Raw genomic sequence first — 16,529 nt, 5'->3', positions numbered from 1 at the left:
GTCTCAGCTGAGCTGGTGGTTTGTGTTTTGAGTGTCATTCCTGCCTGACTGGGGAGGGCAGGACGCTTTGCCCTCTGGATGCAGTGGAAGCAGGCTAGCCGGCAGGGCTGTCACTAGTAAGCCTGCATGAGTTTTACTTGGCCCTACTCCTAAAATAATTGTTTGGCCACAATGGAAGGTGACAAGTGATTCAGCTGTGCCCCCAGGGAGAATATCAGGAGAAAATCCCCAGCCACTCACACGACCATGCCTGGGCTGCTCTGAACTGCAGCTCCACATCAGACCAGGGGTCAGCCCCCACTGGTCCTCACTCTTGCGCCCCACAAAGTTGTTCTCCTTTCTCCTGCTTGGATCAAATGGCTTCCTAGTCTTTCCACCTGGGCTTAGCACAAGGGTCACTCACAGCAAAAGAGGGTGCATTAACCTTCACCCAAATGCTATTGAAAAACAAAACCGTGCTCAGCTTCTGGCAGGAGCATGGAAAGTGCAGCCAGAATCACTGGGAACATAGATATTAAATTAATAAATATCTCTATCCAAACATGCATGTACTGCAATTGCTCAAGGTCCTAAGTATGAATAAATTTGAACAAATTTTCACTGGATAATATGAAAGACAGATTCTTGACACGGGGATCACCTGCAGCTCAAGTTTTCAATTCTTCCACCAATGCATCAAAAAGATCATCAGAACTGGACTCGGGGAAAAATATTTTTCCCTCTTCCTATGTTTTCAGAAGCAACTGAACCATTTTAGCCAATCAGTTATTTTGTGGGGTTTTTTTTGTTTTTTTTTTTAATAACCGGAGGCATGAATAATTTCCAGCATGGAAAATTTCTGCCTAAAGAGCTAAAATTGGCACAGAATCATCCAACAGTCATAATAAAGGCCTCCAGCAATGGCAACAGTCAGTGCTACCAAGCCTACCTAGAGTATTTTTTTCCACTGTGCTAAGAGGATCTGTTCAACTCCCCACCTTTCAATCCAATTTCCATTGTACTGCACCACAAGTTTAAAATAAGGACACCAGGAAGCATGTGTGATAAGGGGGAAGGAAGGGAAAAACCACAATTTCATTCATTCTTTCAACAAAACAAAAAAAAAAAAAGAGTGGGGAATTTGGGTTTGGTTTTTTTTTGGAGAGGGTGGGGTTTTTTCCCTCAAGAAGCAGCTGTGGGGAACAAGGAAAGGGGGAGATGTTTGCTTTTAACCTTCCCATCTGCACAGAGATATATATATAGAGCACCTCTGACTCTAAAGGTGCTCCAGGGTGTTTTGCAGAGCCAGTTTGTGTCTCTGGCTCCAGACAGCCTCTAGTGACAACGCTTTCTATCTAGGAGCATGCACAGCTCCAGCTAAGACGGAAGGGGAGGAAGAGAAGAGGGACAACCACTATTTTCCTACGTGTCCTTCCCTACAATGAGCAAGACAGCCCAGGGAAATAGCAAAATTGGAAGCTGCATGGGAAGCAAACCCCAAAAGACTGTGCTCCCTATGCAACAAATGACAGCATGAGTTGGGTCACCACCTTGGAGCACCAGTGAAGACGAGATGCTGCCAGAAGGAAGTACTGAACTCCACTTCCTTCCAGAGCTGGCTGCTGCCCAACAGCTGTTCCCTGTTTATTTTCTTTATTATTTCCTTGGTTACACAAGCAGCTGCACACAGCTTAACCCCTGCCTGCACCAGCACCCACCTGTGCCACCCTGTTTTACTTTACTTGGCACAATGCTGCAGGACAGCGGCACGGGGCAGGGTAAGGACTCCCAGGGTCTTGCAGATGCTGGGCTCTCACTGGCTGGCCAGGGCTTACTCAACGTGGTCACCCACATGGCCATGTGCATGGCTCTGCAGAAGGTGCCTGATTGGGCAGTGGGCAAGGCACCATCAATGTGAGCAGCTGTCTCACACAATCCCAGGCTTTGCAGGCTGACCTGAAGCCAGCTGAACCTGGGAAAGCCATCTGGGTTCCCACTGGGTTTGCCTTGCTAGGCAGGCCCAGATGCACTGTAATTTTAGCAGTGTATTTGTGTGTGGATGCAGCGATTTCAGGAAAGGCATCTCCCTTTCTGGGCAACCACAGCACCCTTCCAAATAAAGCATATAGTGATGCTGACCTTCACACAAGCAGGTCGCTGGAGGCAGAGGGTGCCCAGCTCCAGTCCCAGTCCCACACACAGGCCAAGAGGGATGTGCCAGTGACTCTTCTGGCAGCTGCTGCTGGTCCATAGCTCACTTCATGCATTTTTCCTTTCTCATCTGCACAGAGCCTGTTCCAGCAGCTCAGTTTGTGTTTTGGCTCATAAAGCTCAGCCAGACCCCTTGGCTCATCTCCACCAAAGAGGGGGTGGAAAACACCCTTTGCCTGCTTGCCCAGAACACCGGCTTCAGTTTTCTGCAATCCAGCCTTTCCCAATTGCCTTTCCAGCCTCCTCCCTCTGTCTTAGCTCAATTTTCTTCCCAAATTCCCCCTGCACCAGGAGGTAATTGCTAAAGCAGCTGCTGTCAGCTGCCCTCCAGGCTGGCAGTGCACCACTCCGGGCAGTGGGCTTTTCTCCCCATGCCTGCTCCCCAAAACACCAGTCAGCAGAACATGGACCCAGCATTTTACAGCAGCAGTCCTGTTTTGCTGTGATAGCAGCTGGGAAAGGCATGGTATTAGCTCTGACAGAATGGAATTTGGGCCTAACTTTAACAAAATCGTCCTCCAAAGCAAACAAAAAAGCCCAACAAAAATCCCACCACTTGCACAGATCTCTGCTGGAGGAATTCAAACACACCTACAGACCCCTGCCTGCATTTAGCCCAGGGAGATACAACAAAGCTCTAACATTGGGACATGCAAAAGCCCCAAGAGGCACTGGAGTGAAGGGTGCCACTTTGAAGTTGCCTTGTTCTTGCCCCTTTCAAGGATGTCCAAAATTGCATTTAAGTTTCCTCAGATCAAAACATTTTCTGGTTGATTACAAAAGGCATGCTTAGTGTAAGGCTGAAAGTACACTTCTCAGCTGACCACAGCTTTCGATTCTCCAAAGTCAAAATCTCAAGAACTGGTGAAACACTTACCTGCAGGTCGAAGAACTTGCTGTACCGTCGGTATATAACTTCTGTGGATCCATTGGACCACGTGACTTTGATAATGTACACCTGCAGGGAACAGAGACTAAAATCAGAGAGGAGCAACCCAACAACTCACTTCACAACCCAAATGCTGCTAAAGCTGCCAGCACAGCCTCCATGGCATCAACCCAGGAAGTTCACAGGAGCACTTAAAGTCATTTCAGCAATATCAGAAAACATGTAAGATTAAATTATTAAACTCCACCGCTGCAACTTAAATGTCTAGTAAATACTTACTGATTATTGATAGTTGTGAACTAAGACAGCTCCCTTATCTCTAGAGGCATACATCAAATGTGGAAGGGCACACAAATAAAGTCTTTTCAGACAGACATATTACCAGTTGATAACTATGCCTTAGACACCTCATCAGTGGCTGCAGCATCAAGTTTGATGTCGAGATCCCAAAATTGCAGACCTCAGCAAGCCACACTGCCCACCACTGCCAGCCTGGGTTCTGAAACTAGGGCTTGCAAGAACTCAAACCCACAAGGTTCAAAACTGTGTCTACTCTTCCATAAGGTTTTGTTTACTTAAACTTGGTGGGGTGCAAATTACCCTCTTGTCCTTTAAAATTCGACACAATCAGCCCTAGTAATTGCAGGTTATTCACAGACCACATGACCAGGCTTTTACTGGCAAAAAACAACCCAAACCAGTTTTTTTATTCTCCTATGAAAGACAAGAAGCAAACAACAGAATTAGGCAATTACTTATCTGATGTGCTCACTTGCCCCTCTCAGAAACCAAAGATGACCCTTGTGGAGATGCCAGTGTAACACTCAAGTGATGTAAATCTCAGCCTTCACTAACTGACAGCAGACTGAGTAAGCAGAACAAGGGCATGTTCATTTTCTCTTCTAGCTCTCAATTCTAATCGGCTTATTTCCACCACAAATTCAAGTACCAATTCATGAACAAAACATTCAGAAGCTCAGGTGAACAGACCTTCTAGAACTCCAGCTAACAAAGCAAAGCACAAAGGCTCTTAGGATGCTAATGTTTTGGTATTTATAACAGAATCCCTTAAGAGTTTTGCAAGGGTTCCCATAGAGACACATTTTTCCACATGCTAGACCAATATGAAAACTCAAACACCAGGAGATTCAAATGGACAGTGCAACGCTAAATTATTTGAGCTCAAACCTACTCACATGCTGTACTAAAAAACTTATCAAAAGGTCACCGTGCTGCTCAGACGGCTGACGCAGCATGACCTGCCAGGGTGAGGAGACTCCTAAGGAACGGCAAACTCTTCCCAGTGGAATCACTTCCAAATTAAGATGGAGAAAGAGGTAGCAAGATAAAGGCAGTTCTTACAGCTAAAATAAAGAACTCCAGTACTTTCAATCCAGCTATTCAATGATCACTTTTCTTAAACCAGATGATCAGCCCAAACACAGCTGCAACTGCTTTGCTGACTTGCTGTGAGCTGGCTGAGTGTCACAGGCACCACGACTCTTTCCCAGACAAAATCTGTATCACTCAGCATTGCCTCTCAGGCCTTATTCAGCTAACCACAATCCTCTCCTTCCATTCACAAATTCTTTTTTTTTTGATCTGAAGTACCTGTGATTTCTGCATGTTAACACAAGGAAGTCAGAGGGCTCCTGCAGGGCAACACCTGTAGAGACCTGAATGGACCATGAATGACTCCAAGGGTGGCCCAGACACTGGGCTTTCTTATGGCCAAACATGGCTTAACAAGCACCCTGCTTTGGGTGAGGCACAACACCTATTTAAAGAGTATGCTTCTAGACCTCAACAGGTCAGGGACAACTTGGCTCACCATAGTTTGCAATGAAAACTATGGTAAAGTCACACAATGTGGCCTCTGTAGTACCTGACAGCATCCGTACAGTCCCCACCACACCATCAGCAAACAAAGTGTTAACTTGACATTAAGAAAGCATCCAAGCTGCCTTTACCCTCACCCCAGGACTTGCCGGCATCCAGCATGAGCTCATTTTGGTTGGAAGCTCAGCTGATATCCCAGCTTTCTTACCAGTCTACAGCACTTTACGAGGTTATATCACTGCTGGCTGCCTGCCTGGAGAAAGCCTTCCACTGGGGCAGGAGGAAGAGCCAACTTTTCTTCATTGTTTATTCCTATCCTGCTTTTATTTGGAGTCAACAGCTTATTAGACTGGGATTTTAATCAGGATGTGGATTTGTTCAAGCCAAAATGAATTCAAAGCTCTTAAGGGTGATAAAGCCATGGGATTTGAGGGCGCACCACACTTTATTATACCTTTTGCTACTGAGGGAAAGGGCTTTTCTCCCAACCGATGAGCTTGCTCCTATTTTGCTGAAATGCAGATCTCTCCAGAGCCTTGATAATGGTTTCTTGTACAACCCATTTGAACAGCAGAAAGGTCTCTGGGGCTATTTCCTCATCTCCTTGTGGAAAGCAGAAAAGATGAGGAAGCCCACAGGAATGGGAGTTCCTCAGTATCTAGAAAAACACTGCCTCAGTAAAGCTTGCTTCCTCACTCCTTGTGAATATCCCTTGTTCTTCATCCTGATAGCCCCGTGCCGCTGGTGTATTTTGTTGGTGAAAACTAACACAGATCTTTCCTCTGCCAACACCCAATCCAGTCCCTGCTGTCCAAGGGACAAAAGAAAGACACCAGAAAGCATAACTCAACGTGCTCTCCTCAACTGACAACAGAAGCGTAGATTTTGAAAGTGATGAACAGCACAGTTGGCCATCCGGTGATGGTTTTCAGAGGGACTGGAGATGGTGAAACACTAGGCTCCCCCCGGCACACACCTATCCCCTTCTCAGGTGCCTTTGGAAGATACTTTCAAGGATCAAGACAGTTTTGGCAGACCAAGGCAGATCAATGGAGACCACTGCACTTGGTCTGAAGTTTCACCTCCTCGCCTGGCACTGACCAGGTGCACCCAACACACATCAGCAGTTTGAATAAACTCAATTTTGTCCTGGTAGGAGCCACCCTATCCCCGCTTCCACAACCCTTGGCCCTACTGAGGCTGCTCCAAGGATAGGCTTTTTTCCCAGCCCAGCTGTGTGGGTGAGGGCATGTGGAAACAGTTATTTCATGGGTCTTCTCCAGCTCTGATTTCTACAGTCCTTCAAAGCAATAACACAGAAACCACCACTAGGCCTTTTCCATGGAAAAAGCAAGGGGATCTCCTAGGGCTGCAGTTGGTGCTGCCTCAGCGATGTGCACCCATGAGGAGCACCACTGAGAATGGAGGGGCCACTGCTGCTGTTCAGATCCCATTCTGTTGTTTCCTCGAGGGATAGGGAGAGCCAAGCAGATGGCAGGGAAGTGGCGGGTAGCCAGATCCAGGAGAGGCACTCTGCAACCCCATCACATGGGCTGGGACCATGGCCAAAACCAACAGCCAGCGCTATCTAAATATTTACAGCCCTTCCCAGGCCAGCGGCGGGGTCTGCACTGCGGGGGGAACCAGTTGACTCGGTGAAACCTGGGAACTGGTGGCTCCCCTCCCTCCAGAAAGGGCCTTACCCTGCCCCACTCCCAACCTGGGCGTCTCCATTCCTCGCTATCCTCCAGCCTACATTGACTCCAGCCAATGTTGCTGTACCTTTCATATCCAGCCCCACAGCTAGGTCTGATGCCTGAAGGCAACTGGCCAGGTAGAACTTTGGAACAGGCTGAAATCATCGGGGGCTCAATCCTCCTTAACTTCACTTCAGCCACAGGTCAGGGGAGCACTGCTGAAATTCATGCCCATGCTTCTGAAACCCTTGAGACACAATCTCACTGCATTTGTCCTACGAGAGCAAGGTGCAGAGATGTACAGAGCTTTCAAGGTCACTCAAATACACTCAAAACTCTGATTTAGGGATTAAAAAAGGTCCATGCATGTCCCCTCAGCCCTCCATGACTCCTCTCCCAGCCGCCAGCTCCCCTGCCTTTGCGATGTAAAACCACAGTCCCATGCTGCAGTAAACCGATTTATGGAGCACGAGTTCCCAGAGGGACAACCTTGACAGAGCTTCAGCAAAGACCAAAGCAAGGAAACCAGGACTGCTCTCCACTCCGGGGGGCTTTTCACGGGCAGTGCACAGGCCCCAGGAGAATTCTGGAGGTACAGGTGGATGTTGTTTAATACCAAGGCAGAGGAGCACTTCACATTAATACCAAATACTTTGCACGCTCCCCTCCCATGGAGGTTAGAAGTGGATCAGATCCTTCACAGGAAATGGAAGCCTGCAGATGAAAAATGATGAACTCCAAAAGACACCATGGAGATTTGGCTCGCAAATTTCCTTGGTTCCCCAGATTCCCTGTATTACAAGGAACTGGCTGCATACCAACTACTTAAAAATCACCCGTCAAGAAGTTTACCATCACGATATCCATTGCCCAAGATTCTTCCCGGTCACATTATAAATTGAGTCCCCCAAATATAAAGATGGAAAAAACACGTCAGGGATCTTGCAGCCCACCTGGCCGGGCATCGCGAGCTTGGTGCCCCTCCATCGTGACCCCACGCCTGCCACCGCTCTCCCTTCCCCAGCATCTCTGGAGAGGCAACTCAGAGGGAGAAAGGGCCAAAGTGGGACTGAAAACACCTCTAAAAGGGAACTGTAAAGCAATGACAGGTTGCTCAAAGAAATGCAAATGGCACGTGGCCAAGCGTAACAGAGCTGTCAAGAAGAGCTGCCAGTCAGTTTGCATGACAGCAAGGGCTCTGCAGCCCCAGGGGAAACGCCAGAGGGAGATCCAGACATCTCTCACGGAGAGGATGGCACTCCAGGCAGGGAGCGAGCTCCCACATCGGCATCACCAGAAAAGCAGGGAGGCTGAAGGAGCCAGCTCAGATGCACATCCAGAGCGGCTGGAGTCACAGGGAACAGAGCACGAGAACAGAGAAGATGAGAAGCCAGCACAAATTATCTCTATCTGAAAGGGCAGCCAGAGATTTAATTTAGTTTTTTTTTCCTCTTGAAGGAACGAAGTAGCAAGCATAAGCCCAGAGAGCTGTCAGACCCCAGAAGTATTTTTCCAGGGACTTATAAAGAGCCTTGGTGCTGCATACAGCAATGCCTGCTGGTCAAAGGGACTGGGGACTCTGGAGCCCTTCACAAGCCCTCAGTCTTGCACCTTCCCCAAGAGGACTGCTGCCCCATACAGCAACACGGCTGGAGACAGGAGATGATTCAAGCAGCTGGCTTGAGGCAATGGAATTGAGAACAGATACTACAAAAAAAAAAAAAAAAAAAAGAAGAAGAAGAAGAAAACCAACCAGAAAAGTTTCCCATTCTTGAAACACAAGAATGTTCATGCTCCTTGCATAAACACACTATGAACATGCACAAAATACAACCCGGGAAACAGCCTGGATTGCTTAAATTTGAGGAAGAAAAAGGCAGACTGAAGTTGCAGAATAACTTAAAGCTACAATTTCAGCCTTTCTCCTCCCACAGCAGTTTTCCAAGGAGACTTGCAAAGTGTCCTAGCTGTGGGGGCACACATAAAGCCCCCCGAGTAAGGCTTTAGGAAGCAGACAGCTGCTGGCTGCCCTGCGAGCTCTCTACCTGGCACCTATCACATGGCTGAACAAGGCAAATCCACCCCAAGCTCAGCACCATACAGCTACACCAGTTCAAGCCTAGGAGCAGCAGAGCCATACTGACACAGCCCTGTGAGCCAACAACCCGCCAGCAGCTCTCTCTGGAACGGCACAGACCTTCCTGGGTGGCTCTGCAGCAATCTCTGAGCTTCCCCAGCCCTGAAGCATCCTTGCACCCAGACTTTCAGTATGCCAAGACCGTCCTGTTTCAATGCCAGCCACACCAGAAGCACATGAACAATGGCAGGGTGGAAAGCAGTGCCATGGTCACTTGGAAAGACACCTCCATGGGGCTACAGGGGGACACAGCACTGCTCACCCACCACCAACAGGCACCAGCATAGGTCCCCAACCATTCACCAAAGCTCCAATAGCGATGCCAAGCATAACAGCCTCCAGCAGAGGCAGAGCTGTCTGCAGAGCTGTTTCCAAAGGGTTTGAGCCTGTGTGGTCTTGGGTCCAGGGAGACTAAGTACAATAAACCTCTCTGTGGAAAACTCTGCATAATTAAAGCATCTTTCACCAGCAGACACGAAAAAGCATCGGTCTCTATTCCACTCACACTCCCCCTGAACCCCAAAATGTGAGGAAACAACGCAAGAGCCTTGTCCCCTAGCTTCAGCCACTTATACAAGAATGGAGCATCAAAAAATTCAAAGAAGCAGAGAAACTGAAGCAGCTGAGAGATCGAGCCAAACCAGAGCACGGTTTAATATAGAAAAGGGAGTGGGGAAATTGTAAGAGGAAAAGAAAAAAAGGAGGGAGGTGGCTGGAAACAAAGAAGTTCTTGGCAGCAAGCTGCTGTGCTTGGCTCCTCTCCATCAGCCTTCACCGCCACAGGCGTGTGGGGCTGGGGAGGGGAGTGCAGCGGCTCTTGCATCATGGGCACTAAAACTTGGAGCGGGAGAGGGACAGCCCCCAGCTCTGTCCCCACACACCTTGTCACCCTCTTGTTCCTGCTCCGTGGACACAGAGCTGGAAGAAGATTTGTGCTCTGTCAGATGGCACTGGGAAAGGCACGGAGAAGCAATCCTAGCAGTAACTGCAGGGCATCGGGGATGCTGCCACGGTCCTTCTATTCTAGCAGAGGAGGGAGACAGAAGCAGTAAGTCAGAGCTGCAGAGAGGAGCTGGGTAACAGGGGCACAGCCAGCATGAGGACAGCCATATCCTCACCGCAGCAAATAACCCAACCCAATCCGCCCATGCACCCAGGACTACAAAGCAGCCACCTCCCCTTGCTCTGAATTCATCCCTTCAGCCATATCTTCTGTAACACCCCAGCCAGAGACAGTTCTTCCCACTCGCTGTTGTACAGCTCACCACGGCACAGTGTTTCCTGCGCACACAGACAAAGCTGCTGGGATGAAAAGTACACACACACAGGGTTATGCCAGGCATGGGGAATACAAGGACAAGCCACCGAGCCCTGCAGCATAAGGACTCCAAGGACAATCCACCAAGCCCTGCTCAGCCACAGCACAGACCCTTCAGCCATACAACATATGCACCCATTTGTTCAATCTGACTCACACTGAAGGTCAAACATATGGATTCATTTCCTATTTCCCACTGCTGCATGAAACGGCCGGAAGATAGAGACACCCTCCAAAGTAAAGCTGCGAGGAATCAAGGTCAGCAGACCTCCAAGCAGGCAGAGGCGATGGATGGCCCCTATGCCAAAGTTCACTCCTGGAACTGCATTTGAGCACCCGCTTTCTACAGAGCTGCATCTGCCTCGGGGGCTGCGTGCCAGGCAGCATTTGGCCCTTCCACTGAACTGCAATATTTATGGTTTTCAACAGGTTTAAGTAACACAACTGGGGGGAGGGGGGAAAGGAGAGTCTACATTTGAGTGTTGTTTTTTATCCACAAAGCCAACAGCTCTCCGGAGAGGAGAGAGAGAAGGAAGCATTGGTCAGCTCCGTAACGCTGTGCCGCAGAGCAGGACCAGGCACAAGGATGGGTCCAAATCTCTACCAGCTATGAGCTCCAAATACCCTGCCTGTGGCCTGCCTCGACCAGGAGACCACCAGCCAGCTGACGGGAAACAGGATGAAATACAGCAGAAACACAGGATACAGTACCAAAACACCACTAAGGATGCTAAGGAAGACCTCTGGAGGCCACCAACACTCCTTGCTGCAGCAGAGACTCAAGCTTCCTGGGTTCAGCCTTGCTTCATACATTCTGGTTTTGCTTTTGCCCTCTCTCATTCCTAGTTCAGTTAATGGCTCTTGCATAGATTTCACACTATTCATTTTAACCTCCTGCTCCCTCAATCTAAATGCACCCAGCTCCTTCGGTTCCCCACAGGACATTCCCACCATTCCAACAGCACGGTCACCCTCTCCAGAGAGCGTAGGACAGAGGAAGTCATCCCCTAATGCCCTTTTTAAGCCAAGCAACCGGTATGATTCACAACGGCAGAAATAACGCAGCTGTACAAGGTGATAGTGTGCCAGCTCCCAAAGAGCTCTGCAGCAGCTGGGCAAGTCAGGAGCAGGGGCTATGGCCATGGCCACACATCCTTCAGAAGAAAGCACTTTTCCCTGAATGCTCCATAATCAGTTCCAGATAAGCACTGGGATTGAGTTGTACAACACATGAAATCATGAATGGCCTCACTGCTACAAGGAACAGGAGCAGAGAAGACATCTACCGTCACATCACAAATTCCACATCAAAAATACAGCACGTTTACTTTTTGAATGTGATTTTCATCAGTCTTGTTTTAAAATACCTATAGGTGCCACCAACTAGGCACCAGATTCCAACACGCACTAGCAATTACACTTCCAAGGCAGCAGCCACAAATGAGGTGGTTCAATATAAATGGGTATTCACCTCATTTAAATTTCACAATGTTGTTAACTGAGCTTGCAAAGTAAATGTATGCTGCGCACTTTGTTTAAATTTCCCTTTTTCAAAGAGAAACGCGTGTGCATGGAGGCTGGGAAAGGAAGTCCTGCAAGAGCATAGTCCGTGTTTCCCAACAAACCAACACAACCAAACAGCATAATGCTCTCTCTTTCCTGTCGGATGTATATATACAATTTCAGTTTGTGCTCTAGCACAACCACTTAAAACTAGATTAAGTATGGAAATTGACTTGGTGGTGGGATTGTAGGAACAATTCAATGGCACTGTTCTTAACACACAGAACAACACACAAATTGCAGCTGTATTAAAACGAAAGGTCCTGAAGCTTGCCTAGGGGGAATAAAAAACAACCCAAATCTGGATTTAGTAGGGAAAAGCTTTATTTTAGGTCTTCTACTAGAGAATAACAAACACAAAGCTATAAAAAGATCCGGCGTGAAGCCCTTTAAAGGAAAATTTAGTCCATTTCAACTGTGGTTTTGTTTTGGGTCTTTTCTGAATAAACATTCATTTATCAGAATTTGAGACTTGGCCAGACCATAGAAATGACAGTCTGCTACTCTGTCGCCCAGAAGGATTATTTTTAAACTTTGCTCTTGGACTTTGCCTTTTCAGATTTGCAGTATGGCCCTGGAACCCTCGGCAGCAGCATCCCCGAGGGGCATGAGCTGTAATGACTTAACATAATATTGTATGGGAATTGTCACCACAGGGTGACCCTCCAGCCACTGCCTGAAGGATGGAATTCCCTTCTTCACTTGGACAGTGGGCTGCAGAGATCCTGAGCTGGGTTGTTCTCTCAACAGGATCAGAGCAGTGCATCCCACAATGGATACCTGCAAAAGGATCATTTCTCACTGCCTCTTCCAGGTACTGCCCATGAAAAAAAGCTTAAAGACACAAGTGGCAGAAATGCAGCTGACGAAGCCGGGGTTAGCAGCCCAGGAGAGGTGTGACTGCAATACAGCACGATATGGTTTCACAGCCAGCAGGGCAAATTCAAGGCTCCTACCACCCAGAGCAAGAGGCTCAGTTATCCTTCCCCTCTTAGCCCTTCCACATCTGTGAGCAGAGTTGGTTTGACAGGAACAAGAGCAGACGTGTTGGCCTCACGCTGTGCCAACACCACGGCAGCAAGGGCCTTCCAGGAGTACAACACCGACTGCAAGGAGGAAAGTATGCAAGGGGAGACAACCCCACTAATTGCACTGCTCTAACTGCAATTTAGCCTGACCCCTCCTAGCAGTACCCACCTGAAGGGTTTAATACCTCACAGACGAGAAAAGCAATCAAGAGGCCATTCCCAATTTCCCTACTACCCAGATGGCTTTAAACATGCCAGGACTTTATTTGAATAATCCAGCCAGCTCTGCCTGCCCTCAGGTCAGGTACTGCGCTGTCACCGGGTAAGGAAGATGGACAGGAGATGGGCAAGCACACTGCTGTCCCAGGATTTCATTCCAGGGGAGCACAGCCACCAGATACACTGTGAGAATTTGTGAGACAGCAGTACACTGCACTGAGGCTCTCTTGCATCAGGATTTGAGCCAGTGCTGTTCACAGACACACACATAGTCAAAGGCATGGGGCTGCGTTCGGGTGCTCAGTTAAATCCCAGCACCCAGCTCAGCCCACATTCAAGTTGGCATCTGGCTACCCAAACCCTTCCTAGTGCCTTGCTGGGTCTTTGCTCAGCCCAAGCGTCACAGTCTGGGGCAGTATTGTGTGTCCTGCTTCAAATTAGAGCTGCAAAAATGCACTAATTTTTGTCCCTGGCAATACAACTCTTTTTGTAACAATTACGAAAGGTGATGGGCAAACCACGCTGGCCTGAATAGAGCTGGCCGTTCCTACAGCTCCTCCCCACAACGGGCATCAATAAGGACTTTGAAACACTGGTTTGATCTCACTTTTCTGGGAAACTGGAATTCACGACTTTCTGCTGTGGCCTCACTGCACCCAACACAACTGCACCTTTGTCCAGCAAAGAAAAGCCTCTCTCCGATGCAGAGAGGAGGCTCAGCCCAAGCAGTACGGGTCACTCGCCGGTCAGGCCATTGCAGACACAAGAGGAGGAAAAGCCAGTGTGCTCCTTCAGTCTCCCCAGCCAGTGGCTGCCCCAGGGGATGAAGAACACACCTCTCAGCAAAGAGAAGCCAGAGAGCAAAGGTTTAACATATACACTTTGTGGCTGACTGAGATTTGCAGCATGCCAGCAGATACAGTCTAAAGTAAGATGACTCAGCCGTGATTTGTTACCCCTCCTCTCCCTCTCTTTGCAGCAGGGGGAAGGAAAAAAAAAAAAGATTTTGATTCCATATAATTAACTGGCTTTGTGAATCTGCCTAGTTCCTACTGATTCCCTCAAACAAGGTGAGTGCTCCCATTGACTCCAGCGCTGCCCAGGGGAGGCTGCTGCCTGCAAGCTGCCTGCCCCTCCCTGGGCTCAGCCCCGCTGGCTCACACTGCTGCGTTTCGGTCCAAGATAAGTACAAGGAAAGGTTAGAGCCACCAGTTGAGAGGGAGCAGGCGGCTGAGCTGCACAGCTGGCTGTCCCGAGCTGTGTGCAGCCACCTTCTCCCACTGCCCTGGGAGCTCCTGCTCCGGTGCCCCCATCCAGCTGCGCCACCATACATCTCTCTTTAGAAAACAATTCTGTCTCAGTTTTTCAGCCTCACAGAAACTTTTTTGTTCTACGCCCACCTCCGCCTGCCTCACCTTTCAGGGAGGAGGGTAAGGAGGGTTGGTGTCCACAACAAATTGTATCTGGTACTTGTGGGTGTATATCCCAGCCGTGGGGACACAGATCTGGATGCGTGCAAGAAGCCCCCAGCCCCAGTAAGGGAATACGATGGCCCAGAAGGAAGAGTGCAGAAGCAGCTGCTGGCGACCCTGTCCAAGCTGTGTTATGGGACCTGAGAGCGGTGCAACAGACTCGCCAAGACAAACAGAAGTGTACGGAGCTCAGCAAACCTCCACACGTACATGCTCCTCCAGATCGGATGCATAACCCAGCTACGATGAGTAAGTCTGGGATGGACACAGCAGGAAGGCAGGCACATCTGGAGCTGGGGTCAAGCTCAGCCAGGGCGATAAAGCCACCCGACAAAGAGGGTGATAAGGGGCTGGGCAGTGGCAGCCAGATGACATCCCTCGACACAAGGAGAGGGTAATAGCCCCCTTTACCCTGTCTTCCTTCCTGACTAGAGCTGGCCTGCCCTCTGCTTTCCTCCAACTGTTGCTCACAGCCATAAATCAGCCGGAGGCACCCAGAGAAGCCCCTATCTCCCAAGAGCTCGGGGTGCCTGGCTCTACTGACCCAACGCAGTCCAGCCAGAATGAACACCACATCCTCACAATCCAAACGCGCCACAAACAGTGTCACTGGGTCATCCCAGTCTAAGGCAGATTGGGTGGGGAGAAACATTTTGGTCTTTGTTTTATGGTTGTTGCCAGGATTTACCCACAAGGTCTCCACGGATGCCTGGAAGCACACCAAAGAGAAAGAGAGAGAGAGAAAGAGAGAGAGAGAAAGAGAGAGAGAGAAAGAGAGAGAGAGAGAGAAAGAGAGAGAGAGAGAGAAAGAGAGAGAGAGAGAGAAAGAGAGAGAGAGAGAGAAAGAGAGAGAGAGAGAAAGAGAGAGAGAGAGAAAGAGAGAGAGAGAGAGAAAGAGAGAGAGAGAGAAAGAGAGAGAGAGAGAAAGAGAGAGAGAGAGAGAAAGAGAGAGAGAGAGAGAAAGAGAGAGAGAGAGAGAAAGAGAGAGAGAGAGAAAGAGAGAGAGAGAGAAAGAGAGAGAGAGAGAAAGAGAGAGAGAGAGAAAGAGAGAGAGAGAGAAAGAGAGAAAGACCCAACCCCTTCAAAACCAGGCAAACCCTCAGCAGTTCGGAGGATGCCCAGGGTGGTCCCCGAGCAGCTCCCGCAGCAGGGGCGCAGGGGACACGAGGGGACACGCCACAGGGACAGCGGCAATGTCCCAGGAGCCGAAGGAAGGCGCCGGAGGGTCCCTGGCCCCGGGACTCGGCAGCCAACAGGTTTCGGAGCCCTCTGCTCCCTTCCGGCAGCCACGGCGGTGCCCGGGGCGCCTCCCGCTGCCGCTACCGCCAGGCTCGCACAAGCTGCCCCCGTCCCTCCGTGCCCCTGCCCGACGGCGCTGGGGGAGAGGCAGGGTGACCCCCGCGGGACACGCCGGGGTGGGAGCGACAAACCCGGCAGCGCTGCCCCCTCCCTCCTCCTCCTCCTCCTCCCCCCCAGCATCTCGGGATGCGGGGCCGCTCGCGGGCCGGCATCTCCCGGCCTTTGTTTGCCCAGAGCCGGTCGGAGCGGGGCTCCCGCAGCCGAGCCACTCACATAGTGCTTGTTGGGGATGCGCCGCTTCTGCACGTCCAGCACCTTCACCTCCGCGATGCTGCGCCTGGGCATCCCTTTGCCTCTGCCCCTCGGAGAGCGGCGAAGCGGCGCTGGGGGAGGCGGTGGGACCGCAGGCTGCAGCGCCCAAGCCCCGCCGAGCCGCCCGCTGCCGGGGGCGGGAGGCGGCCCCGCTCCGCCCAGCCTATCCCAGCCTATCCCAGCCCAGCCCCGCGCCTGGACGGGGCGGTGGGAGCAGGGAGTGTGGAACTGCACCAGTTTAAAGCCATAGCAGGAGGTTGGACCTGGATGATCTTTAAGGACCCTAACTATGCTATGATTCTATCACTCCATGCTCTTGTGGAAAGCCCCGACCCAGCTTTCCGGGAGCCCCTTTCAGTACTGGGAGTTGCTCTAAGGTCTCCTCGCAGCCTTCTCTTCTCCAGTCTGAACAATCCCAACTCTCTCTGCCTGTCCTCACAGCAGAGGTGCTCCAGCACTCGGATCATCTTGGTAACCCTCCTCTGGACCCGTTCCATGAGCTCCATATCCTTCTTGCATTGAGGATTCCAGAACCGGACATGATACTCCAGATGAGAATCATAGAA

General features: G+C 50.1%; 1 protein-coding gene across 6 annotated transcripts in view; it reads right to left on the bottom strand.

The window, feature by feature from the left end:
- The window catches only part of SH3PXD2B (SH3 and PX domains 2B), a 72,162-nt gene extending 56,064 nt beyond the window's left edge, over positions 1-16,098 (bottom strand). For all 6 annotated transcript variants that reach the window (XM_054079563.1, XM_054079565.1, XM_054079564.1 and 3 more), the window contains exons 1-2: positions 15,925-16,098; positions 3,068-3,148 (exon numbers count right to left, since the gene is read on the bottom strand). In XM_054079563.1, the coding sequence (XP_053935538.1) occupies positions 3,068-3,148; positions 15,925-15,996 (153 nt within the window). In that variant the 5' untranslated portion in view covers positions 15,997-16,098. The remainder of the gene's footprint in view (positions 1-3,067; positions 3,149-15,924) is intronic.
- Between the last annotated feature and the right edge of the window lie 431 nt (positions 16,099-16,529).

Source organism: Cuculus canorus, chromosome 14, assembly GCF_017976375.1.
Source record: "Cuculus canorus isolate bCucCan1 chromosome 14, bCucCan1.pri, whole genome shotgun sequence".
Lineage (NCBI taxonomy): Eukaryota > Metazoa > Chordata > Aves > Cuculiformes > Cuculidae > Cuculus > Cuculus canorus.
This window is presented reverse-complemented; position numbering and strand designations above follow the sequence as displayed.